Source organism: Propithecus coquereli, unplaced genomic scaffold (assembly GCF_000956105.1).
Source record: "Propithecus coquereli isolate 6110/MARCELLA unplaced genomic scaffold, Pcoq_1.0 Scaffold251, whole genome shotgun sequence".
NCBI classification, from domain to species: Eukaryota; Metazoa; Chordata; class Mammalia; order Primates; family Indriidae; genus Propithecus; species Propithecus coquereli.
In genome coordinates, this window is record NW_012148075.1 from 2,268,788 (window position 1) to 2,288,279 (window position 19,492).

At 38.2% G+C, this 19,492-nt stretch overlaps 1 protein-coding gene across 1 annotated transcript in view; it reads right to left on the reverse strand.

Annotated features, from left to right (window-relative positions):
• The window catches only part of UBP1 (upstream binding protein 1 (LBP-1a)), a 55,227-nt gene that overhangs the window by 12,947 nt on the left and 22,788 nt on the right, over window positions 1-19,492 (reverse strand). Inside the window, 9 exon segments of the mRNA XM_012646886.1 lie at window positions 57-111; window positions 2,090-2,193; window positions 7,385-7,492; window positions 7,913-8,023; window positions 8,122-8,274; window positions 10,315-10,378; window positions 10,380-10,419; window positions 10,847-10,952; window positions 16,165-16,241. Coding sequence (XP_012502340.1) covers window positions 57-111; window positions 2,090-2,193; window positions 7,385-7,492; window positions 7,913-8,023; window positions 8,122-8,274; window positions 10,315-10,378; window positions 10,380-10,419; window positions 10,847-10,952; window positions 16,165-16,241 — 818 coding nt within the window.

Here is a 19,492-nt window from a genome sequence, read left to right on the forward strand (position 1 = left end):
AACTCAAAACTGTAGGATCCTGAAAGCACTGATAGTTTTAAAGAAAACATACTTACTTCACCAGAGGCCTGTGAAACTCCATCTCCCTGATGATTTGGTGAAGAAGAATTGCTGGGGAGAAAGAAGAAGGAAGGAAAGGATGGCTTTTACTATGTATTTTTAGTTTTTACTGTATATATATATATATTTTTTTTACTATATATAGTAAATATATCATATTTTTTTTACATCAAGACATTGCAAGCTGTTAAACCAGGCAAATTTAAAATAAGGCAATACTGTGGGAGAGAGCTATGTAAGTTCACAATAATAATGCAGGCACAGGCCGGGTGCGATGGCTCACACCTGTAATCCTGGCACTCTGGGAAGCTCAAGCAGGAGGATTGCTTGAGCTGAGGAGTTCAAGAGTAGCTTGAGCAAGAGTGAGACCCCATCTCTAATAAAAATAGAAAAAAATTAGCCGGGCGTGGTGGCACATGCCTGTAGTCCCAGCTACTTGGAAGGCTGAGGCAAGAGGATTGCTTGAGCCCAGGAGTTTGAGGTTACAGTGAGCTACGATGACACTACCGTACTCTACTCAGGGTGACAGAGTGAGACTCTGTCAAAAAAAAAAAAAAAAAAAATGCAGGCACAACTGGTTTAGGTTGAGAATATGATAATAAGATTAAGACACAGAAGACTGTCTTAATTTGTGCTGCCTTCTTCATCTGTTCTGGTAAGAAATTCAAGTTTTGTGAAACAAAAAGGATCCTCCGGTTATCTCCAGGGGTGCCCCAGAATGAAGAATACTCATTCATTTTAGTTAGGAAAAAAATATGAGAAATCAAATTAGGTAAACAGCTGAAAATAACTGGGGGGGAAAAAAAATCTAAGAAAATCATGAGCTATAAGAATTGATACAATGATCCTAAGCAAAAATATAAAATGATATCTCTTTAATACAGGGATTTGTCTCTTTGGTCACTCACGTATCACAACACCTAGAACAGTGACACGAACACTGAGTTCTCAGTCAGCTAGTGAGTACGTGAATTCACAGCTTATCTTTAAAGCTCTAATCATTTTCTATGATTATTCAGACTGGACGGACTAGGAAACTACCCTAAGCCCTCTTATATGGAAACATGCTGGTCCTCTCACCTCTCCCCTATGTTTCTGAGTCTAAGAGTATTTTTTTCCTCTTAAAGCACAATAACCTACATCAAAACAAGCTGCCTTGTCAGTTTATCTATCCATCTCCTCAGGGGAAAAGCACATTTTTGGTCCCCCCACCACCACAATCAGACCCTGTCAGCATGACCAGAGCATAAAAATGAGAACCTTTTCCTTTGTGATCTTAGCTTTCACAATTTTCCTCCCCAACAAGAATCTTCCTAAAAACAGGGAACTTCTGATCTGAACTACTCTGCGTTAGTTCTTCAGCAAAGCCCCTGGGAATGGAAAGCCCCATGGGGCACCACTGCCTCTTAAGGATGCCCCAGATGCAGTCTCCCGTGCCCACCCCGAGCTCACTAGATTCTCAGTTGCAGTCAAGGCCACATAACAGAATAAACTGAGTCCACCATTCCCATTTCTAAAACCATAGTAAGCCTTTGGAAATTGAAAGAACTTCCTTTAATTTTAAAGACTCAATTTTTTAAAAATATAGTACATCTTTTGGGAGGGAAAATAGGGCATAAAATAACCTATGGCGGGCATTGAAAAGAAATGTACTTCGTAATATAAACATAATCCTAACATTGAAGCCACAGTTTCACCTTAACAATTTACCGTGTCATTCTCTCTTTACCAATAAAACCCATTAATGTTGCCTTTAATCTTGCAAAGAACACATCTTGGCTGTATCTCGAAAATGTCCCCTTTTCCACAATTACCAGAGTGAGTGGTGAATGTGTGAGGCACAAGGCGCCAGGAGCAAAAATGCTGGTAGGTGAAGAAAAGACAATGCTTGTCCGCTGACCCTGAGGTATAGGCTCCTTCCCCTTACTGTATACTTCAGATATAGTACCAAAAAGACACGCAGAAGAAGGGAAACGAAGGTGCACGAGCATCAGTTAGCCTGCGGCACACAATCACTCGAACCAGATACCTGTCTGGGACGCTGCAGGTGCTCTGCTGTGGGGAGGTGAAAGCAGGCGCTGGGGAAGGGCTGTTATTCACATAGGCTGTGGGGGCATCAGGCCACGGAGAACACTAAGGACAGAAACAGAAATAAATTAATGATATGCTTTTAAATATGTGGAAGAAATATTTTTGTAATTCCCTCTCTAGTCTGGCCAAATGCAAGACACCTGACACTTGTATCAAGCAACCTCACAGACACATGTCAAATTTACTTCTGTGTGGCAAGAAAAATTTTATCTGCCGTGTGTGTCTAGACACTGATTAATCTTGGAAAAGACCTGAAGTGATGACAGCAGCAAAAATTTATAAAGGCATTTAAAATATATACTTAAGTATAATTTGCTTTCAAGAACTGTCACCTCCCTCTTTACCAACAGCCTCTCTATCGCTTCCCCAACAGGCACTTATCAAGGTTTCAGAATAGCAGAGACAAGAAAGGATTCATAGCAACATCTGATGTCACGTGGTGACCTGGACGGGTGGCTCTGTCCTACCTAGTGCTCCTTTTGCCCTCTTCCCTAAGGAGCACCTTCACCAATACCCACTGCTTCCTTGACATCTCTTAAGATTAATAATCTCCAAGCAAGACTGGACAAGCCCAGCACCAAAATACACCAACTGTGAAGAGTACTGCCTCTATCTATCTATGTTTATTTATTTATACTTTCTGGAAAGGTTAAGGTGAACTTTATTTTTCAGCCCTAGACAAAATTCTGTCCAGAGATAGAGCAAAGATACAAAGACACACTGACTATTACAATCAGGAAAGCTGAAAAAGCCAGTCAAAAGCACACTGAGCAGGCCAGGGTCACCTCAAATAGAAGTCTTCAAATCTGAGGTACAGAGGGAATCCATTTCGCTCCACACATACTCCTTCTAAAACCAATCTGCCTAACAATGCACTTTCAGGGGTCCCCTTTCATAGTCATCCTTCTACCATTTTACGCAAGAACAGCATCACATCTAACCGTAGCCCCAGAGTATAAGACTCTCCCCAAAGCCAAACAAAAGATACTAGGATACATATTAAGAAAGAACATGACTCCAACGACTAAAAAAGTTTTTTTGTATGTTAAGTGATTTTCAATTCTTTGCTTTCAAAATAATTCAGGAAGACCTATGTTGACTCGTATTAACTTAAATAATCTAAATCATACAAAAAAATCACTAGATTTTTGACGGATGACTTACAAGGAGTTCCAAGACCTGAATGACACTGCTGAAAGGAAAATTTAATCAGTTTCTCATACCTATTTTAAAAAACTAAAAATTACATTCTATCCTGTCTCATCATCCAAGATGCATTTATTTTTAATAATTTATTCATTAAAATTTGTATGATTATTATTTTGACAAATTGGTGCTAATAAAAAGCTTTAAATTTCTTGACTGAGTTAAGAGCCTATGGTCACAGGAAACTGAAAAATTAAATTTCAATTTATATGTTATAAAGAAGTAAGCAGGGTGATCATTAAAGATTTTCAGGCATAAAAATATGTTGGTTTAGGATAAAATTTAAGGAAAGTGGAATAAAAACATGATGACCAAGAAGGAAAAGCAGAGTAACATTTTGGATTTAACTAAAGAGCTCGATCATAAACTTTATTTATTTATTTATTTTTTTGAGACAGAGTCTCTACTGGGTAGAGTGCAGTGGTGTCATCATAGCTCACTGCAAGCTCAAACTCCTGAGCTCAAGCTACCCTCTTGCCTCAGCCTCCCAAGTAGCTGGGACTACTGGCACATACCACGATACCCGCTAATTTTTCTATTTTTAGTAGAGACACTGGTCTCGCAACTCCTCAGCTCAAGCAATCCAAGCAATCCTCCCAATCCTCCCGCCTTGGCCTCCCAGAGTGCTAGATTACAGGCATGAGTCACCACACTAGGCCTATCATGAACTTTTTAAATGAACAATAATAGGTGTCAAATTGCTAGGCTATTCCGATTCCATAGGATGCACTTCCAGAGTAATGTAATAGTTTTATCTTAAATTGTAAATACAAATATTTACAATGCCAGAAAATTATCTCCTTTGCAACTATTTATGATGAAAATTTATGATGAAAACTTTCAGATGTCAATCTGAAAATGTGCGAGGAAGTATATACTTTTTCAAAATTCTTTTGAGTGGGAGACTGTCAAGTGTGAAGGGGCTAAGAAACCGTGTAACACTCTGAGGGCAGAAACCAAGTCTCGCTAATCATTACAGAGGCTTAAAACTCATGTCTGACACCCATCAAAAGCAATGGATTCAAAGGAAATAAAACAGAAACCCCAGAATCATAACATTCTTTACAACTACCAATTATATATCCCCTCAAAAATGACCACAGACTTATTGTTTCTACTATTACCAGTCGACTTTCAAAACAGAAATCTAATCTGGCCAGACAGCTTTGCTAAACTAACTGCATGGCCTATCGATTTCACTATAAATGACATTTTATACAATAATGCCTGTTCTCCTAAAACTAGGGCCTTTGTTTTTCTTTCCATTTTATAAAGTATCACCTCCTCAGTTCATGCAGTTCAAGGAACCCAAGACCCTGTGAGCTGACAAGCAATATAATCACTTATGGGTGTTACACACTGCTACCTCCACTACCTCAAAGATTTTCCTGCTACATCTTCCCCAGATATAAAATATTATAATACAGCATAGCATGCACATCTAAATAATGCAAACCTTTTAATATTAAAAATATCAAGTCTCCCCAAATTTGCTTTACCAGCTGTTTAAAGGAATGAAGCCATCAAAAAGCTTCATGTTGGTATGGCAGAGTAAGGTAGAGACACCAAGTTTACTGAAACTCCACAAACATACCCATTTCATTTTTACACATTTAGATTCTTTTAACAGTAGAAAAGTAGTGCTGTTAAAAGTGAGCAATAGTGCAGTGTCTGCTCCTGAAAACAATTTCTAATTCACCAAGGCTCTAGCAACACCTGGCCTAGACTCGTACAGTTATGGTTTCAGTACATTGTGAACATAGTCCCTCCCCAGGTAAAGAATGATGACCCATTTTAGGCTGTAGAAATTGGTGTCCCTGATTTGAGCCAATCAAATACAGCTCAGAGGCAAAGACCAATAGACACACTAAGGGTGTTGTGTAGCATCTCCTGGGAATCAGCAGTAGTGACTGTTCAGTATGGCACCATTTCATACAGCACCTTTTAGACTTTAACAACAAGTCTGGATATCCCTTATTACTGAAAGCTGATTGTAGCTAGATGAAAACTGTAAGAACTGTCTGCCTTCCTTTATAGGCATTTAAATAAATATATGAAATGCTTGCAGACTTTCTTTTTTAAGGGATTAATCTTTACACCCTGGTTTTTAAAAACAGGTTTCCAAGATGAGGTCAAACTACCCCGAGATGCATCTTAACTAAACCAAATGCAGCCAGGGTGGCAAGCAACACACTAGGAAGATGTGAAATCCCAGGCCAGTGAACTGCTGACGTTTTGCATACTTTAGACTTGAGTTAAGAATCATTAAGAATTTACCAACAACTTTCCCATCTTCAGATTACCTCTGGGCTATAACAGATTTCTTTTATTTATGAATTATCAGAACCCATTTCTTTAAATTAGTTAGATGGTTTATAACAGGAGGGGAAACATGATTTGAGTTACCAGGATCCCCCCTAAAGAAATTTACTAAGAACCATTTGTGGTTCCTCAGGAAGAGAGGATAAAAACAAAATTGGAGGGGCAGGTGTTTTGGGGAAGGAGTATATAGTTGTTTCAACAACCTTTGACTTGAATCAAAAAAGCCCAGTTAAAGAAAATACAACATGTGTGCTCTCCATGGCATTAGGATGAGTACATTTTCACTTTTATTTCATAGAAAAGCATTTAAAACATTTTTACTCAATGCTTTAATTTTGAAGTGAGTTTCAAATAGTGCTTGTGATAGTGCTTGTGACAGTGATGTTCGAAGCCTACAGTTAATTACGGATATATGTATAAGAATGAAAAATCTGGTTTTGGCACCTTAATAGTGCAAACACTGCAACAATGGATAGAGTAACCATTAATACATGACAATCATTTTTAAAAATTCTTTTTTTTTTTTTGAGACAGAGTCTCACTCCTTTGCCCGGGCTAGAGTGAGTGCCGTGGCGTCAGCCTAGCTCACAGCAACCTCAAACTCCTGGGCTCAAGCGATCCCCCTGCCTCAGCCTCCCGAGTAGCTGGGACTACAGGCATGCGCCACCATGCCCGGCTATTTTTTTCTATATATTTTTAGTTGTCCGATTAATTTCTTTCTATTTTTAGTAGAGATGGAGTCTCGCTCTTGCTCAGGCTGGTCTCGAACTCCTGAGCTCAAACAATCCGCCTGCCTCGGCCTCCCAGAGTGCTAGGATTACAGGCGTGAGCCACCGCGCCCGGCCAATTTTTTTAAAATTCTTTAATGCTCTATGTTTATATTTACTGCAGATATATAGCTGATCTAAGTTTGCGTAATAGGATAATCCTTTGTGGGCTGTTAGATGGAGAGTCATGTCATAAAATAAAGATTTGCTATACTCAACCTGACAAAGCTCATATTCAAAAGCCCTCTGACTGCATGTTGGGGGAAACAGGTCTAAGTGTAGCCAGATGCACTACTTTGGCCTGAAGCATTAAGTCACAATGCAGGTGCCAAGAAGAAACACGAATGCAGTCAAAGATTTTTTTCCTACCAGTGCTGCCAAACAGGCTTTTAAAAGCACAGACAGACACACATTCTTACACTACATGCAGGGAAATGTGACATAAAGAATTGCACTTGTTAATGTCAAGCTTGCTGCCATCATTTCTCTACGTGTCAAAAAAATTTTCTTATCAGCTATACACATGAGAAAGCAAAACTTTTTTTAGTTACACAAAAAATGATAAGTATTTCACTAAAGAAAGTATTTTCAACTAATTTTAGTACTCTTGAAGGAGGTGTGTGTGTGTAGGAGAGAGAGGGAGGGAAGGAGGAAGGGAAGGAGACAGGGAGGGAATACATATCTCTGAGTGTCTTTTTCTCCCTCCAAAACCACCCAATATGGTCAACATTGTTTTTGCTTTGTTTTAAAGTGTTAGATTTAGGAAATTTTCCTCAGTGAGGAACAAACAGAAAGCAGGAAGTCTAAACAAAAGCAAATTAAATCAAGACATGGACATCAAAAACAATTTTGGCTTTACTTTGCAGTGGACATTGGTCCTATATCTAACACTGCACAAGGTTTCTTGCACAATGAAAAGAGAAGCAGAAGTCCCTTACACTGCCTCGCTTTGCCAGAGAATCACCGTAGTCTGCTGGCAAAGTCCGCTTGCTGGACTTTTTCTGCTCATGTTCAACTGCATCTTCAATTATAGGCTCAAGCCTCATCTGGACAAACACCAAAGATTGGGATCAATGTCTTTTCATTATACAAAGGAAGATCTAATACCTGTTTCATGTCTCTGCAGTCCAATTAAACAAATGTATGACTAACAGGATTCAAAGTTAAAGAAAATGCAAAACCCCAGCAGTGAGAAAAATTGGACATTCTAGGCCCCAACTTAATCTCTTGCCAACTTTAAGGTTTTTAAGGTCTGTTTCTGAGACTTCATTGGGATTTCAGCATCTTCATTCAAGATCCCACCCAGGAAACTAATCTATCGAATCCCAAAACTTAAATATTTTCCCCACAAATGTCACATCAACCTACCACCCAATCTTCCTCCCAACCCCTTTGCAGCAAAACTCATCTTAGAGATAATGCAAACCTCTGCTTTTCTTCCAAAACCGAATGCTACTCTACATTACCTCTGTGAGGATTGTGGTATCATATGACGGCTGATACTTTTCTTTTTCATGAGCTGTTCTCTTCTCCATCTTCTCTCGGTCAGTTTTTTGTTTCCTATCTGCACCTTTAGGCTTAAAAACAAAGTATATTATTTTATCCATCATGACGCAAACAACTTTACAAGCAAAACTGAGCCCTAAGTACTGAAAGCCTGGTTTCCATGTCTTACCTTAAAAACTTTGATTTGGCAGCTAGCTGAGTGTAGATGATCGGTGTATTCCCCATTTTCATTCTGCTTAAAGGTGTCAACTTGGATCCTAAAAGGCACTCCCTTTTCACCTCCGTGCTTCCGTGGAGTAAATTCTGTGCTGATGCAGTGTACCTATAAAACAATTCAAGCTGAAATGGATTCAAAGTGCCTTCCATTGATGATCTTTCTATTTTGTTCCCTGCTGCACATCCTGCCACCACCATAAAATTCAAGATCCTTTAAAATAAACTTGCACTTATTAGCCAAATTCTCTCTAAAGAATTTCCCTAATTGTTTTTAATACTTGGCTTCACTTTCACAAATCCAACTGAGCCCTCTGGACTTTCTAAGAATGACCTCTTGCCCATTACAATGCCTCTCCTCTAATGCAAGATTTGCTCTGATCAGGGGTACAACAGTAAAATAGCTTCCTATGTAAGTCACCTATCTTCACCCCTATCTCCAACTATATGCTGCTCTCAGACCCAAGGTCCTAAAGCCCTGCTCAATCCACAGCAATCTTCACCTCATCACTTAGAGCTTCTGTTGTTTGTACTTTCCTGCCATTACCCCTGCTCCAGCCAGCCAACGATCTTACTGCTATTCCTACACACACCAATTTGTGTTACTTTGCCTGGGGAGCTTCCCACAGTATGGAATGCCCACTATTCGTCCTACCTGTACGCATCTAAACTCTTTGGTCAACCTTTCAACATCCATTCAGGATCCTGAGGACAATACTCATCTGGCACCACTAATACCACCACAGATAAAAGCCTCAGGTACCACACAGAATTAATAGCAAGACCTTGCTCATTTCTTACTGCTACACAGCCCCCTTCTAATGACTATGTTAAAACTGATCTCTGCAATATGATGACACAACCTAAGATTCATAAAGCCAGGTCTTACTATTACTTTCATTTACTACATAACTAGTTACTATATCAGACAAATACACACAGTATAAGAGAAAATTCAACTACTATGAACCATGTCCCAAGTGATTATTAATTGATGGGGAATAATATCTGATAGATGACAAAAATGCAAAATACTAATGATTATTTCCACTTCACATAAACTATAGCCTACTTAGGCTGGTTAGCAATTAAGTGGTTTTCCTTTTCCATATATTACCTACTCAGTAGTTTAAATTCCACTACTTACAAATTTGGACATACTGGGTATTAGAATTACTGTCTTTTTTTTTTTTTTTTTTTTTTTGAGACAGAGTCTCGCTTTGTTGCCCGGGCTAGAGTGAGTGCCGTGGCATCAGCCTAGCTCACAGCAACCTCAAACTCCTGGGCTCAAGCAATCCTTCTGCCTCAGCCTCCCGAGTAGCTGGGACTACAGGCATGCACCACGATGCCCGGCTAGTTTTTTCTATATATATATATTTTTGGTTGTCCAGATCATTTCTTTCTATTTTTTAGTAGAGACGGGGGTCTTGCTCTTGCTCAGGCTGGTCTCAAACTCCTGACCTTAAGCGATCCACTCGCCTCGGCCTCCCAGAGTGCTAGGATTATAGGCGTGAGCCACCGCGCCCGGCCAGAATTACTGTCTTTTTTTTAAATAATAATAACATTATAGTGTTTTTTAAAATTCATCTCTTAAGAGGGACAGGGTAAGTACTTCTGGATGAAATAACATATCTGGGACTTGCTTTAAAGTATTCCAACAATAACTAAAAATGGGGGAAACTACTAATAACTGCTAAAGCCAGGTGATGGGTACATGGAGAATTCATTATTATTATTCTCTTTATTTGTGAGAGCTTGAAATATTCAGCATTAGAATGTTTTTTACATAATGCTAGAAAGAATTTTAAAACCTCAAACTTTCTTCAATCATATCCTTTTAAATGATAGCTTTTGTTTAAGAGAAATACAGCTCACAAAAAATAGACATTTTGATTATTGTGATTACCACTGGTAAAAACAACATTTAAATAATGCTTTACATATCACAGATGTCTTCATATGTTAGTCTATAATAGGATGGACTTAGTAAATGAAACCCAATTTAACTGTGTATATTAAAAAAAAGACATTACAAGACAGTTACAAATAAGCACTTAAAGGAAATGATATCATGTGTCAAGAATTCAGTAGAACCATGGCCTTCTAAATAACCAGGTTAGTATGCTTCCAATAATGTAAAAAGCCAAACCTGAATGAAAGCAGATGTGCGTTTTGCAGGGTCCCACAGACATTCCACTGCATTTAACTGGCTTGTTTGTCCTTGTGTCAATTATTCCCACAGACATTGGAATATCTAGATTTTTAAAAAGAAGTTACATAAAAAATGTATGCACTTTAAATAATTGAGAACTTAATATATTATGTTCTAATGAAATAATTATAACCACAATAAACTTTTTCCTTCAGTGTTCTCCATGGTCAACTTCTTCAACATCAAAATTCACAGTTTTTCTTATCATGTTTTGTATTTCATTTTATTAATAATATAATGGATGGTACCAATTGAGAATTAAATGATTTCAAAATCACAGAATTCCTGGCTCAGGTTAGTTGAGCAAAAAACTACTTCACTTTTTAACTGTAAAACAATGCTCAAGGCACACAGGATCCACCAACACCAAACCTTTCTCCACAAAATTAATTACGTGTTCTGTCAGTGCATTAATGGGCACAGCTAAACAACACCCACAACTCCATGGTCTTTTAACCACTGCCTGTACCTAAATCAAGAAGTCTGTCTCCTGGGCGATTCCACTTCCAACCTTCAAGTTGCTGATGCTCTGTATATTGTAGCCGTCTATCATGGAATACAACCCTTATGATGCTCTATGGAATAAACGGGGAAAATGAGTGCTTTTAAATTGCTCCAGCTAAAATGTAGAAGCATTTTCACTTCTTATACATTAACCTACAGTGATAGAGCATACAGATTCTGCTTTTAACATCTATAAGTGAACTTTTCTGCTCTTAGATACCTAGATCATGGTAAAATTATTTGGTGCAAAGAATTGTGTAACTCAAAAATACAACGCACAAATAAAATGGTTACTTACATGTAAGTTTATAAAAGAATTTGGTATTGCAATTCAAATTAAGATACATGCCCCTAAAATTAGTGAGCAAGAATTACATTTCTATAAAGAAAATGCCAGATGCACACTGGAATTACTAAAATGAAAAAGTAGGATAAACAGAGATAGGAAAACTCAATCATGTCAAAAATTTTGTTAATTTAAAATAATAGGTACCAAGTCAGTTTATTTAGAAAGACAGTCCTTCTATCAGCCAACTGGCAAAAACAACAACAAAAAAATCCCCCCAAAACCTGCCTACTACCTCAAAAAGAGAACGTAAATGCAAAATTAATTCTCGGCTATTATAATATTTAATTTGCAAATGAGATTACTTGAGGCAAGCAACAAAAAAAATATATCACAGATAAATTTTATCCAAATACTCAAATTCCTAGGAAAGACTTTACACCACAAAATCTAGGCCAATTCCCTGCTTTCCACCCATGCCTCCTTCACCTCCCATAGGTTTGGAGTGTCAACTACTGTTTCATTCCAGGAACAGAATAACAGGTCATTAAAATGCACTCAGATACCAGATTTGCAGTAATTGATGTTTCTGACACATTTATAAATAACTTTCTGAGATTATGATGCAATAAGTTAACTATATTTCATTGAGTCTCTGCTGGTTTGAACAGGAAATCATATGTTAGCAATACATAAAAAAATGACTTTAGTATCCCTGCTTCCCCCATCCCTCATATACTATCCAAAACATAGCTGACAAATATTTTGAAGGAAACCATCTAAAAGTAACCATTTAAAAGTAGCAACTATTTTCTTTGAGATACTTAAAAAAGAGGCCAAGTCAGTAGTTAGGACTAATGAGGGAAAAGTCTGCAAGGCTCAGTTGCTGCTTTGGTCCTATCCTCCCCGCTTTCACCCACATTTATAGGGCCTGCCCAAGCAATTAACCACCATCCACTTTACACTACCACCTGCCAGCAGCAAAGCCCTCACAGTGATGGCAAATGGGTTAGTGGTGGCCCCAAAGACACCAATGCCACTGGGCTAGCCAGTTAATCTCTCGGAAGAAACTGCAGCATGAAAATATCACAATTCTGATTGTTCCATATTCTTCAGACTAAATACATATATTGAGATGGAAAAAAAATGAGAATATAGCTAATAGACTTAAGAGCTTTTTACTAAACCCCGTTCTAGAAGGTCAGACTAAGATAGTACAGAAAGGAAGATGAAAGGAGGACCAAAGTTAAGAAATTGCTGGATATAAAAGAAAACATCTAGTGTTAACGCTCTTTTAGAATTTCTCTAGCAGGTTTTCTGGTTGATAGTGCACACACACACATACACACAAGAAAAACGAGAGAACTTCTCAAATGAAACCAGAAGGGAAAAAATCATCATCTGGACGTTGTGACTAAAAGGAGACTGATCACATCTTTAGAACTACCAACTGATGAAGGGGCCCTAACAATAAGACAAAAACAGAACAAGTAGAGAAAGCACTTCACTGAATATGTTCAGCACATTCAATTCCAAAGTACCTTCGATAACCCATCACTTGATCCCCAAGATTCCCCCAAAATTAAAATAGTACAGTTGAAGATCATAGGGCCAATAAATAAAACTCTAGAAGGTTGCAGTATATTTTAGGGATCCTCTAGCTGAAGAAGGATGTGATTCCCAAGAAATTCATTCTGTAGTCCTTGGTAGTAGTTCTGAATCCCAAGCAAATTAACAAGTTAAAACTGGATGTATTCTGGCACATCCACAAAAATTCACATGTGGCTTATCAAATGGAAGATGAACCTGATGTAAAACCTTTTAAAAATTAACCCTTTTTAATTAGTGGTTAAATGTTTAGGGACACTGATGCTTTTAAACTAAGTAACCATGTTGAGGTAGAACAGTGCCATGTCAGCAAATCATTCGCTGTACACTTAGAGCTGATGGTTTCTATCCTGTCAATAGCTCATTATATCACACGATGAAGTATCACTTTTGCCTTAATTCCTTTACTTGCATTAATTTTGTGTATTAAATGTTTTTACAGCTTTTAATTTGGAAGTAAATCCAAGGAAGTTGAACTTAAAGCAGTCGTGCGACAAGTTAATTGATTAACCCTGCCATTGTTAAGTTAATCTGACACGTATTTTAATTAGCTTGCCAGAAGTATTTTAAACATTAAAGCTCACCTATCAGACTAGTTATTTCTAAATCTTATCACCTCGTCAGGGAACTGCCCCCCAAAGCTAGCTTGTCTCCACTGATAAATGACAATGACAACTGCTTCAGAATTTACTTTCTTCAATATTTTGATGTAAACTTTTTTTTTCTTTTTTTGAGACAGACTCTTGCTCTGCCACCTGGGCTAGAGTGCCGTGGCGTCAGCCTAGCTCACAGCAACCTCCAACTCCTGGGCTCAAGCGATCTTCCTGCCTCAGCCTCCCAAGTAGCTGCAACTACAGGCATGCGCCACCAAGCCCAGCTAATTTTTAGTAAAGACAGGGTCTCACTCTTGCTCAGGCTGGTCTCGAACTCCTGACCTCAAGCTATCCTCCCGCCTCAGCCTCCTAGAGTGCTAGGATTACAGGAGTGAGCCACTGCTCCTTGGCCTGATGTAAACTTAATTTTGGCATTTGGTCTGGATGTCAAAGTTTGTTATGATTTCCTCAGAACACTAAATGGTCATAAATGAAAAACTGAGTTAAAATTATGAATTAGTAAATTCTATAATCCAGCACACAGACACACAAAAAGCACAAGGGGGAATAGAAAAAACAAGATTGGCAAATTGTTGATAACTGTTGAAGTTGGGTAGGAGAACTTATCATGAGAACTCATGATATATACAAATGTATTTATTATATGCCACCACATGATAGATATATGTGGATTCACTGTACCATTCTCTCTACTTTTGGGTATGCTTGAATTTTACCATAATAAAAGGTTAAAGAATTGTTCTAACATTTTTGGATCCAATTTTAAAGACTTTAATATAGAGCCCACCAAACCCTATCCAATTTTATTACAAAATCTATAATTAAAACAACGTTCAAGGCCGGGCGCGGTGGCTCACGCCTGTAATCCTAGCTCTCTGGGAGGCCGAGGCGGGCGGATTGTTTGAGCTCAGGAGTTCGAAACCAGCCTGAGCAAGAACGAGACCCTGTCTCTACTAAAATTAGAAAGAAATTAATCGGACAACTAAAAATATATAGAAAAAATTAGCCAGGCATGGTGGCGCATGCCTGTAGTCCCAGCTACTCGAGAGGCTGAGGCAGGAGGATCGCTTGAGCCCAGGAGTGAGAGGCTGCTGTGAGCTAGGATGACGCCACGGCACTCCAGCCCGGGAAACACAGTGAGACTCTGTCTCAAAAAAAAAAAAAAAACGTTCAAGCCTTTCACACTGATACATTGTTTTAAAAATCAGCATCTTACACTCATCAAATGCAACTTACACAGTGAAAGGAGAGTATACCTACATCTCCCCTGGAAAAAAAAATATCACTAGGTTGAATTTTAACCAGGTATTCGAATAACTGGCAGATCTGCCCAAAGGTTACCTTGAAACCAACAAGCCTGTTGGGGCCAGAGGATGCATAGAGAATCCCCAACATTTCTAAGCTTCCTAGACACTGGAACCTGAGAGTTGTTAGTTTGGCTCCTTAATCAAACCATGAATATTTTTCATTAGACTCAAGCAGAGACTAGCCAATCCTTGCGTGCTGTGAACAATGCCAATAACTTTCTTAAACAGTGGGTTCAATCAGTATTTGCTACAGGCCAGAATACCAACAGAAGGGGGAAAAAACAGACAATCTGACTCACCCTCTATGGGAATGACCAAACCCACTGATTGGGCATAAATAAGACAGACCCAAAGTTCAGACAGTAACTGTGGCAATGGGCAAATAACCTTCTCTTTCTATTCCAAGTGTGTCAGAAGCCCCAGGAGTCAGAAGAGAAAATCTGGGTGAAAATCTGGTCACTCCAGGTTGGCAAGGCAATGATTCAGCAAGGACCACATCCCCTATCTTTTCCCTCATATGAAGGGAAAGATCCAAGCTCAACCTCCTCTAGGATTTCACTCCTGCCCCCAGGAGTGAAAGGAGTATTAAAACACACCAATGGATCTCATCTCAGGCCTCTAGGTGCTGGGCAGCTGGTTTTCCCACACATACTAAATTAAAATTGCCTGAATCCAAGGCTGCCTTTCCCATGCTCACCCACTAAAAAGGCAGAACCACAGAGGGGAGGGTCTTTCCAATGCCATGCCTCTCCATACTGAGGGCCCTGACATGCCAGTCTATGGGAAGACAGAAGGGTCAGGAGAATTCATGCCTGCCTATCTCTTGCTAGCACTTAGCTACGTGAGGTTTTGCCTTTCCCCAATTAAGCTTCTTTCCTAAACCTTTCCTTGTAATGCTGTGGAATTTATAATAAGCCGTGGTGCATGACAGGTAGAGGCTAGAAGGACCCACCTTGCATGACACTGGAGGGGGCAGGGATGATTCTGAAGATAAATCCTAAAAGGAACAGGTTGGCCGGACAATGGCTACGGCTCCTATACCTGGGATGACTGACTTCTTCATTCAGATACACCAACAGGGTGAACAGAGATTTCAAACTTTATTTAATGAAATTTTAAGAGGTGAAATAAAAGGATTTTTTAAAGTTTTGTATTAACATTTACATTGTCCCCCATATTATCTTTTAAAGAGAAGCTTACAAATTTTTGTTGTGGTGGCTTGTCCCCCCATAACTGCAACTGACTTTTCTATTGCTCCTTGGTTTCCAAGGGTCTTTCACATTTACTTCTCCCAATAATTGCTGTGATTGCCATTTTACAGAAGAGTAAACAAAATATAGCTCAAAACATTGAAAGTTTTAATATAGTTATTCCTTCTTAAAGTGAAATTAAATTTTTTAAATACAGATTCTGCTACTTTATTCAATCACTGCAATATCTGTAGATAATTAAAATGGACTGTCCTTACCTTTACCAATTTTCCACTAATCTCTGGCATATCTCCCATTTTCCGATTATCCAGCATCCGAATTTCGTAAGACTGACCTATTTAAAGAAATTGTGTATCAAAAACAATCCGCATAAAGAACATCAATGTTGACCATAATTCAACTGTCTTTCTCAGAACATACAATTACCCAATGTTAATTTGTTAATGTGCTAGAAAAGGTTGATCAGGTTGATGTTTCTCTTCCTTACCATCCTTTCCTTCTTACGCTATTACAAAAGACTAAAGAGTTTCTCTGTGAATTTATTTCCATCTCCCACTCTCTTACACTAAATTTTTTATTATGCATGCATGCATTATCTGAGATTAATTTTTATAACAGCTTTTCTGAGATATAATTTACATACCATAAAATTCACCCTTTTAAAGTGTGTAATTTATTGGTTTTTAGTACATTCAGAGTTGTGCAACCATCACCGCTACCAATTTTAGAGCATTTTTATCATCCTAAAAAGAAACTCAATACCGATTAAGCAATCACTTCCCATTCTCCACCCCCTGCACCAACCTACCCAAGACAATCCCTTGCGACCACTTATCTACTTTCTGTCTCTAGGGATTTGCCTACTCTGAACACTTCATATAAACAGAATCATACAATGTGTGGTTTTTTGTAACTGGCTTCTATTACTTAGCAAAATGTTTTCAAGGTTCACTCATGTTGTAGTATGTACCCAGTACTATATGCCTTTTTATTGTCAAATATTATTCCACTGCATGAATATACCGAATTTTTTTATCCATTAATCAGCTGATGGACATTTGAGTTGTTTCCATTAAAAAAAACCACAGATATTCACACATCAATCTTGAGAATTAGGAAAACAAGCTGCTGCAAAAAATTAATCATGTACTCCAAAATATTACTAATGTACTGCAAATCCTCAGAGATGATTTCTGGATTATCTGTTACTAAACAATAAAAATGACAGTATAATGTGGCATGCAGAAAATCAGTAAAATTAAAGAATGCTTCTAGGACCATGTGAAGTTGAAACTATAACTACCAATATCTTGTCCACACTCCCACGCGGCTGACAGAAAAATGCACAAAGGGTGCTAGACCGTAGGGTCAAAATTCAACAAAGGATTATCAAAATACAACTAAATCACTCCAAGGCTAGTGAAGAAAAACAACTATATAGAATATATTACCAAGGAATATTTCTTAAATTCATTCAACAGACTGAGAGAGGCAAACACTAAAAAACACCTTTATGGCAAAAGACATTTTTAAAAAGTTAAACCAAGACACGGCATCAAAGATATTTGCAGCAAACTTAATAAGAGATCTGAATTCAGAAAATAAGAAATAATTTTCAAAATAAAGATATATATGTAGTTTTGAAAAACACACCATATACATTTAAAATTACACCCAACATCACAGAATTTAGAAAATTAAAATTAACAAAATGTGTCAACAAAGACTGTTTAATTAATTGAAAATCAAGTGGTTATGGGTAGGGAAGAATTGAGCTCATATAATGTGGAAAATACAAACTGACTAAGTCTTTCTAAAAGGCAATCTGGCTGCACCTGTCAACAAGTTAAATACTGTACCCTTTGACTCAGGAATTCTACTTGGTCAAGACAAACAAAAAAATGTAGGAGAGGAAATATTTCCAACTCACATTACACACAAAGGGCTAATCTCCCTAACACAGAGTATAAAGAGCCCCTACAAAATAGCCAACAAATGTTCATTCAATATCCCTAGAGGAAAAAACGAGCAAATGAAATGAACATGTGTGTTCTCAAAAGCAGGAAATGCCAACAGGTCTTCAACATATTATAATAAAAGACACTCAACCTCCACTGGAGAAATGCAAATTAAAACCACAGTGAAATCATTTTTGACCTATCAGATTAGCATAAATCCCTCAGTGTTCTGCTGTATTAGATGTAAAGTATGATAGAGAGGAAGATCACTCCTGGATTTTTCGTTAAGGAACTGAAGAACAGTTGCTATTTCCTGACATGGTGAAGATAAGCAAGTAGACTTGAGGGAGAAAATCAAGAGTTCAACTGAATACATTAAGTCTGAGATACCTACAGCATACCCAAGTTGATAATCAAGTTGATTTACAAATCTGGATCTACAAAGAAGAGACCTGGTTAAAGACATTAACAGGGACTTTTCAGGGTACAGTTACAAGGTAGAGGCCATTTAAAGACAGGATCACCTAAGGAGTATAAAGAGAAGAGGGCCAAAGCACTTCCCTGGCATGATGGGAGTAACCCAGAGAAAAGCAGCCAGTGAAGTGTGAGATGGACAGAGTGCACAGTATCCTGGAAGCCCTTTCATTTGGCTGCCAAGGAGGGAGAGAAAACCTGTCTCACTGGGATCATTTTGTGATTCTCAGAAACTCAAAATCCTTGGAATTGAAAAAAATAAAGGAAGAAATCTCAATTTTCTCATCTTCTCATGTATTATTTTTTCTGGTCAATCTAAGAAACGTCTATACTCAATACAAACTTCAATCTATTTCCTCAAACAGGTCTCAAGACTCATTGCTCTTGCATTAAAGCACTTAACATTTTTATTCTTCTAAAATCAAAAGTAGGTATTTTTAAAAGGCTTTGTGGCCGGGCGTGGTGGCTCACGCCTGTAATCCTAGCTCTCTGGGAGGCCGAGGCGGGCGGATTGTTTGAGCTCAGGAGTTCGAAACCAGCCTGAGCAAGAGCGAGACCCCATCTCTACTAAAATTAGAAAGAAATTAATTGGACAACTAAAAATACATAGAAAAAATTAGCTGGGTATGGTGGCACATGCCTGTAGTCCCAGCTACTCGGGAGGCTGAGGCAGGAGGATTGCTTGAGCTCAGGAGTTTGAGGAGCTAGGCTGATGCCACGGCACTCTAGCCCGGGCAACACAGTGAGACTCTGTCTCAAAAAAAAAAAAAAAAGTGGCTTCCTTTTTGGAAACTGTATGTTCTTCAATGATGATATTCAACGCGTGAACAACCAGACTAATTTTACAGATTTAATTTCTCCTTCTATTTGTCCTCATTCATAATTCTTTTAGTAATACAGCTTCCTGAAATATCAGTCTCGGTTCTAACTAAAAGATAAAGAAGGTTCCACTATTAATGAAGTATAAAGTTAACATATTCAAAGAGAAACAGTCCATATATGAGATGCTAGTCCTATTTTTAGCTTTATCTTTTGAATTTACCTTTCATGTTTTGGTTTTCTTGTTCCTTTTTTGGCTGAGAAACTCATAAATACTGCCAGAGTTGAAAAATGTAACTGTTGTGAGTTCATGTCCCCACCCACCTTTGAATAT